Raw genomic sequence first — 10835 nt, forward strand, 5'->3', positions numbered from 1 at the left:
TATTTGTATGCCCGCAGTGCGATTTGTTGCAGAACGAGTATGTCAAACAGCAATCTCAAAAAAGACCGGGCATAGAATTCGATTTTCATATATAACAGAAATTAGCGAGTGACAAGGTCACCAGCGCCTATGGCGCTGACAAGGCCACCATGACAGTGTGAAACGTTATTGTCTGTTCCGGAAGAAAACAAAGTATGAACACCTCGGAATTGATACACGAGGGTTTCATTTTTTTTTTATTTAAAAACAAGATGTTTTATAAGAATAATGAATATCGAAGACATCAATAATATATTAGCCGAGATTTCGAAATTAAAAAATCAAGGAATTGAATTATCTGATGGTCTCGACAGTGAAAAAATATTATCCGATTATGAGATTATTAACGAACAATCGAAACGGGGGCGTTTTACCCTGGCCCGCGAGTATTTTTTTATAAAACGATTACAACATACGATTAATGAAAACTTGTACCACAATGACGCAAATGCATTCATTGGACTATTTACTGCCGTTGAAATAATACGAAAAAAACTCGGACGTGTTTATGAACGACGCCGGGAGATTTCTAGTAAGATCAAAAACATTAGAAGGATTATAGACGAAAACTCCGGCGAGAAATTAGAAATTGCTTCGCAATTGCAATAATGGTAGGCGAATCACTTACTACTCGGCTAGCCAGAGAGCGGCTAGCAGCGCTTAAAAAGTTCATACCGTTACGAGACAGGGTCCGAGAACAACTTCAAACGCGGCAGCAACTACAAACCGATTTTACTGTTGGAAGCGAACAACTCTTTGCCCCGGTAACTAAAGCGACCAAAGATGTTACGGCGGCAACTGTACCCGTCCTCGATGCGCTTGAAAAGATAGCGGCTCAGACCGAACAAACAAAAAGGTCTTTAGAAACACTCCCTGCGAAAATAGCGGCTGCTACAACACGGAGGCCACCACCACTCGCTATAACCGAACCACAAGAACCTTATGTTACAATGGCCGACGAGGAAGAACTAGGCGCCACCGCAAGAGAACCAGAAGAAGAAATACCAGAAGAAATACCAGAAGAAGAAATACCGGAGGAAAAAGAAGGGAATATACCCCGTGTTATACTCAAGAAGAGCACAATAGATCAAATTAGAGGCTTCAGCAGCAGGGAAGAATTAATTAATTTTGCTGCCAACAATTTTGCTAAGAGCATACGAGATAAGAAGCATATCAATAGCGGTTACGAGAAAAATATAAAATCGTTAAAGGACTGGGCAAGAATAGTGTATTTAACGAGTAAACATAAAGAAGCATTACCACATCGTGGTGATCCCGATTACGATGAATTCCACAAGGAAGTTAAGAGTATAACACCAAAAAAAGGAAAAGGATACTCTGTTGGTAAAGAATCCTACGGCGTTACCTGTCCTGGCAGTGTTCTCAGTGATATATCACGGCTAGAGGTACTAATTGGAGGAAAACGAGCCGGAAATAACTCTACGGAAATAATCAATGAGGCCGCTGATATTTGCAAGCGGTTATTTGCAGGCGGTATTATGGACATTAATGCATATCGAACGCTCATAGACGAACTCGTGGATGATTAATTGAAAAACCGGTGTTTTTATAATAAAGATGATCATACACTACAACCACGATAAACCAGTACTCGTCTACGTGGTAAACTCGCGATTGCCTGTTTACCGCGCGTACTATGGAGATGGTCTCGGTAGCACCATTGCGGGGTTATTTACAAGAATGGCTCCAAAAGTAGCGCCGTTAGCCAAACAATTAGGAATGAAGGCTATTGATGTTATTCGTGATAAGGGAATTAGTGCTATTGGAGATGTTGCCGGAAAGGCGCTTTCAGCCGCGCGGGACAAACTAATGTCGTTGGTGAAATCTAGGGGATTTTCAAAAAGAAAACAGAAACCACCGGTGATGCCATCAACGACAGTGATGCCTGCAAATGTCAGTAAAGTAATAAATAACGCCGTGGAAGAAAAATTAGAGTCGTTGGCGACTTCGCCATCCGCCGATGCGGCAACCAACGCGCTCATGAACGCGATAGCGGGAAGTGGTCTACGACGAAAAAATCGCAATTGAAAACATCAACATGATAAATAATAGAATGTTTGCGCGTACCGCTGATCCCGCGTTTGATATGGACGCCCCAGTGCGCAGGGATGATTCTGTCCGTGATTATCAATATTATTCTTATTATGCAGCGCAACCCGACCTACGATCGCGAATTGAACTTCAAGTCCAAGATACCAGTAAATACTTTCTGCCGTGTGAAGCGTTTATCGAAATCGAGGGAGAACTCGTGACAAATGCCGCCGATAATGCACCATACGCAGATGACCATCGTGTTCGAGTTGGCTTCGTCAACAACGGTATCATGGCGTTATTTGAGAGCGCCAGATATCTTATTGACGGGCGAGAAATTGAATCAATAGAACGCGAGGTTGATGTTGCAACGACGATAATTGGGTTGGCGAGATACTCGGATGATTATACAAGATCGGCGGGCCCATCTATAATGTTCGCAAAGGACTCCACCGATAACGCTGACCATCTTCAGTACGTTAACGTGCTAGTGGAAAGAGATACCGCAACTGACCCACAGGCTGAAGCAAATAACCCAGACCGCAGAGCAAGACCAGGCGCTAATTTCAATATCATAAAAAGTACTAACGATAATTACAATATGGGATTCGCAACACGAGTAGGAATGTTGCAAGGACCACGCCGAAAGTTTTCATGCGCGATTCCACTCCATCACATATTTGGATTCTGCAGAAATGTTAGAAAAGTTGTCTATGGGGCTAAGCATACAATCGCGCTGACGCGAAGGGGCGATGATAACAATGCAATATGGCATGCTGCTGGCGTCGCTGCCGGTAAAGTCGTTTTAACTAAAATGGCATTGTGGATGCCGGTGCTGACTCCATCAGTTACCACGGAAGCACGATTGTTAGCATTTATGGAACAGGGAGGGAAATCGTTGTTGAGTTGGCTAGCGGTAACAACTGATGCTAAAGAGGATAACGTCGCCGATACGTTTACATGGCACTTGGCATCAAAACAGGGTGTTTCAGCCCCGCGTCATATATTCATAGCGCTACAGAATAGGGAACGATTGGGCAGTCAAGAACGCAGCCATATGATATTTGATCGATTAGGAGTCATGGAGGTTTCGCTGAGAATAAACGGACAACAGGAACCATCCGAGGATATACAGCTTAATTACGGCGACAACCATATCGCACGTGTGTATCATCGATTGCTGTCGTATATGGGTCGTGATCAAAACGTCGACACTGGTTTGCAAATATCACAACTTGATTTTAAAAACCTGTATCCGATTTATTATTTTTCGCTGGAACATCTTGATTTAACGAGACAATCCGTCGTTGATATACACTTCCGAGCTCGTATAGCCCCGGCTGGTGCCAATTATAGAGCGGTTGCTGTCATTCTCAGCGATAAATCAATGCTGCTAGAAGGCGTTGGTGGACGAATGAGAATCGTTGATGCGCCAGTGGAAAACATGTAATTGAAAGCATAAACGCGTTTACAATAAAATGTCGTATAGTGTCGTCAGTGTAGAGTTGACTGATGGTCAAGTCAAGAAATTACGATCAAAGTCGGCTAAACAATGCGGGACCACAATAACGCTGAAGCCGTCACAGATGGCGGGTGGTAATCATAAGATATCGTTGACGGCGCGTCAAATAAAACATTTCAATGATGCGATGAAGAATAAAAAGGGTGTTCAAATAGATTTTTCCGCCGCAGCAATTAAAAACATGGAAAAGACCGGTGGGATATTTCCGCTGTTAGCTGCGATTCCAGCGTTGATTGCCGCGGCCGCACCAGCAGTGGCTAAGGCGGCGGCGTTGGGGGCCGTTGGTACCGCGGCGGGAATGGCATTGAAGAAGGCAACCGGGAAAGGCTACAAAAAAAAACGACCCGTGGCCGGAAAGGGTCTAAGACTACCGGGAACCCCGTATTCATGGTACTCGGGAAAGGGTCTAAGACTACCGGGAACCGTTTATTGACTCGGGAGTCAATGACTCCTGAGTCTATGACTCCAATGTCTAATTTTGATTTAATAGATGCCGCAAACGCGTTAGCGATAAAAAACTTCAGAGGTGTTTTTATGAGGGATCAATTACCGGCGGCACCAAGGAATATTGAAACCGGCATAATTAACCTCGATGGGTCCTCCGGAGCGGGAACTCATTGGGTTGCATACGCGATTGATCCGCGTGCGATCGTCTATTTTGATTCATACGGGTTAGCCCCGCCAAACGAGTTCATGCGGTATATCCGGACGTGTTCAGCCCGGGTTTTTTATTCCACGCTGCCAACACAGCAGTTAAGTGACCCACCGATATGTGGCCGTGAGGTATTGAACGTACTCGCGGCGATTTCATCATCGCGAAAACCACCTCATGTGGTTGTAAACGAATACACTAGTGGGAAATTTAGAGACAATTACATTAGATAATAATGATTGATATTTGGGGACGACCGGTTTCGGCGCTAAAAAAACCCACGGAAACGGCCGCCACCGATGACATAAAAAAACTAATTGAGGATGAAATCGCTGATACGTTGAATTTAACAAGTGTTGACCCAGGCGAAATAGTTGTATTTCAAGACCGCCAGGGTAAATTGAAATCCAGTAATGTGTCGCTGGATGACGTTTTAATACGACAGCGTGATGCCGCCGAAGACACTATCGCGCTGTATACCAGCGACGGACGACTCAAACCGGGTGAAGATATATCGATGATAAATGGAAAAATAAGTACACTTGTCGACAGTTATATAACCATGTCAAATTCGTTAAGGGGTTTACGTGGTGAATTTAACTTTCATGTAGAACAGTTCAGGTCGATAATAACGAACGTCGGCGAAATGCAAGACATTGTCAATAGTTTTTTTGGGACCCCGCCGGTAACCGAACCAAATATTATAACAATAAAGAATACTATTTCGGAGTTTACGATACTGTCGGCCAATTTACCCTCGTTACGAAAAAATGTTAACAGGATTGATAGCGCCGTTGATAAATTCTTTGGTAAAAAAAATATCAAACCGGATGAAATCACAATAACTATAAATGATATCACTGCGTATGGACAGGAAATAGGAATAATCAAATTTATTGTTGAATCGATTAAAGACAAACTACCGAGAATGGCAGAGCAACTCGAAAAAATAAAAACCCCTCATAAGAACATCATCAACACAGTATACACAATTCAGCATGGATCATTCGATTGGACTCCTACACAGAATACAGTAGATATCACCGCAACTGTTAAGGGTATTTATCGATTGACATTGATTTCGGCGATGCAGTTTAGTATATCATCGTCGAGTTCATCCGGGTTTAACAATACAATATCAACAATTATAGACAAGGACACAATTGAACGGTTTGTGATTAAGGCCGTTGATAGTAATATATTTAGGGCAAACATCACATGGTATGTGGAATTTATAGCGAATCTAAGTAATTAAAAACACTAGCTCTTTTAAAATAAAATGACCACCAGGGTAATTGAATCAGAGGTATCACCGACGTCACATCAATATCGATTCGATACCGCAAAAGAATTCTCCGCGAATTTGAAAACGCTTTCCGAACAATACCGTGCAAAAATAAAAAAATACCGTCGTAAAATAACCGCCATCGACGCGGTCGTGTACTCGGTGTCGGGTATAGTGGCCGGTACCGGCGTCGTTTTATCCACGGTGACCACGATAGCCCCGATCGCTGTTCCAATCGCTGTCTCCGCGATGACAACAATTGCTGGAGTCGCCAACGCAATCACTAGGAAGATATCATCGTGTTTTCAGAAAAAACTCAACGAGTATACAGTAAAACATCAAATAGTATCCGACGCGTACTCGAAATTATCCGGGTTGATCTCGTTATCGATTGATAATTTGTTCATATCCGATGTTGAATTCTCCACGATGGTCCAGTTGTATAGCTCCGCGATGTCAAAAATCGAGGATTTTCAACTGGAAGCCGGAACCACCTAGTTGTTGAAATTAGACACTAAAGACAACGAATAATAATAATGTCGCTGAACCCCGAAGGGTCTCAATTACTTCAGCGGATCGCGGAGAACACCACTCCGGTACAAACAAATATGATATCGATAACGTCAACGAAGCCAGAATTCAGTGTGAACTTCCCATCGCCGGTTCCAGTAAAGGAAATAGCGCTGGCAAAATTGCGAGTATATCACAGTTGGCCTAATATCCGAGCGGACGCATTTAACGGACAACAACCTAATAACTCGCTGGTTTTTGCATGGACAAATAAACCCGATGGGACCCCAGACTGGAATGAGGTTACAATACCAACTGGGTCATACCAAATAGAACAAATCAATAAGGAATTTCAACGCAGGATAAAATCGATCACAGGAAAGGAATCAAAAATCGCTATTACGGTTCATGAACCGACGTTATCGTCGACGATTGAAATAAGCACACCGGGGTATATGGTTGATATTTATAACAGTTCAATAAGAACCATACTAGGATGGCCTAAGGAAATCCCCGCGGACTTGCACACGAATGTGAAATCGTATCATGAAATTATCCCCCGGTATCTAAATAATTTATCTACTATAAAAAGCACGTTATCACCCAGTTGGTTTTTATTTCAAAGCAAGAATATCATGCAGTGGTATTTTCAGTATAAGGAAACTACTGAATCGGTCGCCATATTAACATTTATTTTAAGTGATATCACTGATGCGTTTGCCGAGATTAATCGTATTTACCAATCACAACTAGAACAGCTACGGGAGACAAAAGCACGAAAACACGTTGAGGTGTTAAATCAACTTATATCAGACATGGAATATATCAATGAACGAGTCGTTAAAATAATATCCGATAACAGCGATGGTAGTAAACAAAAATTCCTAACCGAGTATAATATCACAGAAGCCGATTTACCCGATTTCAAGTTTCCAGGATACAACGCGCCAGAACTAAGAAAGTCTCTTAATGATTTTCTCGGTCCATCAACTTATTTCCTCAAACACGATAACGGAGATGGTGGTAGGCATATTGCCCCGTACAACGTAAATATTGCATCGGTGATAGCAATCAATCTAGTGTGTGATGTTATCGAAGGGAGTTACCAGGTGGATACCAAGCAATCAAATCAAGCTCAACAGGGATATATCCTTTATTCGTTTTCACCAACAGCCCCTCCGGGATTTTTAATCGTTGAGAGCCCGATTAATCCGGTCTATATGCGATGCCATAATCGGTTTTTAACGAGAATTAATTTTAGACTTACCGATCAGTCAAATAACCTAATTGATCTACAAGAGGAGGAGTTAGTGATCACTCTGTTTGTAAGATCATTGTAAATAACTTCTTAGCAGCAGAGGGGGAAATGACATCGACGCGGTCGTCGATGTGCTTACCGGACGCTGACGACGCTGGGGATCGGCGCGCAGAAGGTATTAATTAAACCAAATGACGACGCGACGATCCCCCAACGACGTCGTCGTTTTTTTTTTTACCAGCGCTGACTACACCGGATCCGCTGAGTGCAGAAAGTAATAATTAAGCAAAATAACGATTGGACAAAATGTCCGATTCGCCCCCTCTGCTGCTACTCAGTCTTTACAGTGTTAGCATAATTTTCAAACTATTAAAACTTCATTATTGTATTTTGGAGAGATATCATTAAAGTTTAGTGCAGTTTTGCCCATGATTCAAATCCAAGGGATGTACTTCATTCAACTAAATGTACTTTATTCAGTGCATGTTCAAACCTACAATGTATATGCAATGACACCATTATGTAAATTCACTCACTAGCTTAACTGCAATCATTGAATCAAACCCTATTGTTGTTCATTGTTGTCATACTGGGATCACATTTTAATGAGTTAAGTATTTAAATTTCAATGCAAAATAAAAACATAATTACTGGTGCACTGATATAAAAAAGTCTATTGCAATAATGCATAAACAAACAATAATTGAGTCAAAAGGGAGAGGTAGTGTTACAGCAATTTGCAAATGCTCAATTCTTGTCATTGCCCGATCAAGTTATACACAAATCTGAATCAGGTAGAAACAATAAGAAAACAGAAAATTAAATAAATTTCATGATTTTTCAAATAAATTTATACCATTTCTGTGTAATAATCATATATTTCAACCCCGAGAGAGGAATACATGTAATTTTTGCTAATGTAAGTTTGCCTTATTAAATGCATTTAGAACTTATCGCGTGCATCTTGTGATGTTGTCTCAGACTTGTGGGTCAGAATATATGAGGGTCACGCACTTTTTAGTGTTTATACCTATTCATTTTGTAGGTTGGCTTATATGCGAATGGGTTTTCAAATAAATTTATACCATTTCTGTGTAATAATCATATATGTCAATCCGAAGAGTATACATGTAATTTTGGCAACTGTTTGAGATCGGGTTTTGATTTTTCAGTCTCAATTATTTTATGGACCTTATTTATATGGTGTAACAGTGCATGCAAATTACATTCAACTGGAAAGGTTCTATGCTTTTCACTAGAAATCAAAATATATAAATACATAGGCAATACATTATAGTTGGATGTGGAAAGCAAAAATGAATCACTACCTTTTTTGAAAATTGTAGATTGCTGATAATTAATAAAGATATATGCAAATAGTTATTGTCATCAGAAGCAATGAAATCAATAAAAGAGATTCTATATTTAGAAGTTACAGCAAAAGGAAACTATCTTTTGAAATAAACAATTTCTATGCAGCTGGTTGTGGCACATTTTTATTATTTCTTTTACTTATTTGGATACTGTAAACTCACATGTATTTCCTTTGTATCAGTATTGGTAGATTTCATAGTTGTTACAAACCATTCAACTTTAAAGAATAAATGGATAAAGATTTATATGTGGAGTTAATTGGGAACCTCTTACCCAATTTACAAATTTAAGTACCCATGAAAATGTCCTTTTACAAAAACATTAATGATAAATATGCTAATTAACAGGACTCATAACAGCATTGTAGGTTAAAAAGTCAATGACCTTTCAGAGACTAAGACTAATATAGTAATTATTAAGTATCTAACTCATAAGTCATGCAAAGGCATAAATCATTTTTTCTTCTAATTGTTTTTATCATTCTAAAACACCAAACAATAGATCAATCAATGCACCTGCTTTTGATGACTTAATTTACATACATTTATTCATAAATCATAATTGGTTTTCAATCAATGTAACCAGTTAACACAACTGCAAATGTTTCAGAAATTATGCAAGTCATTACTGACCTTCCAAAAATATTCAAGGGCTCTTTAGTTCATATCCTCATTTTTAGAAATTCCATGACCAAGATTTTGCCATCATAAATTCAAGCACTTTCAAGGTGTTCAAGGTTCTGTATGTATCCTGAAGTATCATTTTTTTCAACCTTAAATTTTCTTACAAATGACCTACAAACAATTGGATAAATCTGAAGTATAGATCAGTAGAAATCTCTTTTTATACAAAAGTGCGAAGCTAACAATTAAAATGCTGAGTCCTCATTAAAAAGCCATCAGCTGGTAAAATCCACTGTCCATTCTTATTTTCTGTGAGCTGTCTTTTCATAAAATCCTACATTTCTTGTCTGATAATTGCCTATTTTAAATAATTTGTCTTTGTTCCAAGTCTTAGTGAAAACAGACATCTCCAAATACCTACCCCTTTCCCTCCCATGTTATATATCATCAGGGTCTTAGTCCCTCCAGAGCCATGGTCCTTTGTGAACACGGTTCCTGCGGCCCCATTTTCTCCCTTTAACCCTTGACCTCCTTCTGACTGCAGATCTCCAATGAAATGTTTGATTTTGTACTCAATTGCCAGACGGCCACCAGCACCACCATTTCTGCCTGAACCACCCCTGACCTGAAGCAAAGATATGCATATAATGTAAAGTCTTAAAGTACAAGACAAACAAGCAGTAAAATGACTGCATATACAGTAAACGGAGACTTTGCTTATCACGACTGAATGCAATTTTTATATCTGAAACTTTACCATAATAGCTCTGAAAGTTATGGCATTTCTGTTCATTTTCTATACTTTGCGCAAAATTTATGACACAATAAATATTTGGACAAAAAAGAGCAAACTGTTATCTTTGCTTAGGTTTTTATTAATATCATTTTGTTTACAAAACACAAGAGTCTTAAACAAATTTCATGAGCCAAAATCGAACTTGAGACCTAAAGATAGGCTAGGTTTTGTTTTGCTTTCGTTTTGTTTTCTAAGACACAGCACCACTGCTATTTAGTACAGAGGCAATTGGAGCAAAGTGTCTTGCCCAGAGACACATCACGTTAGGCAACCAGGACTGAACTGATGGCAAGATTCAATTCTGCATCCTTTTGGTCACATGTCTGGCACAATAACTACTTTGCCACTGTGGCTCCTAAATATATTGTAGATATCTCTGTGATCAGGGTTAGTATATAAGTAACACTATATCCCCTCCATTCAATATGGCAGAATTACCAAATCATACACATTCTTATTTACCTGTACAATTCCAGTATTAGATCCATCAAACTCATGGCAAATCACATGGATACTGCCTCCTGAACCCCCTCCTGAAGTGGTCCCTCCATTTTCCCCATTAGCACTGAGACGACCATCCACAGTTACAGTACTGTTGACATGGTTGAAAACCAAAATGCCTCCACCACAGCCACCTAAAATTAAATTTAAGATCTTTATCACATTTTGTATGAGGGTTTTGTTCTGTCTCCATTTTTATTCAAAAATGCATATGAACATTTTT

At 39.9% G+C, this 10835-nt stretch overlaps 1 protein-coding gene across 1 annotated transcript in view; it reads right to left on the minus strand.

Moving 5' to 3' along the window:
* Nucleotides 1-10835, minus strand: part of LOC149787541 (uncharacterized) — a 591304-nt gene that overhangs the window by 378546 nt on the left and 201923 nt on the right. Inside the window, exons 48-49 of the mRNA XM_089975575.1 lie at nucleotides 10574-10746; nucleotides 9737-9940 (exon numbers count right to left, since the gene is read on the minus strand). Of these exons, the coding sequence (XP_089831701.1) occupies nucleotides 9737-9940; nucleotides 10574-10746 (377 nt within the window). The remainder of the gene's footprint in view (nucleotides 1-9736; nucleotides 9941-10573; nucleotides 10747-10835) is intronic.

Source organism: Sinohyriopsis cumingii, chromosome 11, assembly GCF_028554795.1.
Source record: "Sinohyriopsis cumingii isolate HCF-2022 chromosome 11, ASM2855479v2, whole genome shotgun sequence".
NCBI classification, from domain to species: Eukaryota; Metazoa; Mollusca; class Bivalvia; order Unionida; family Unionidae; genus Sinohyriopsis; species Sinohyriopsis cumingii.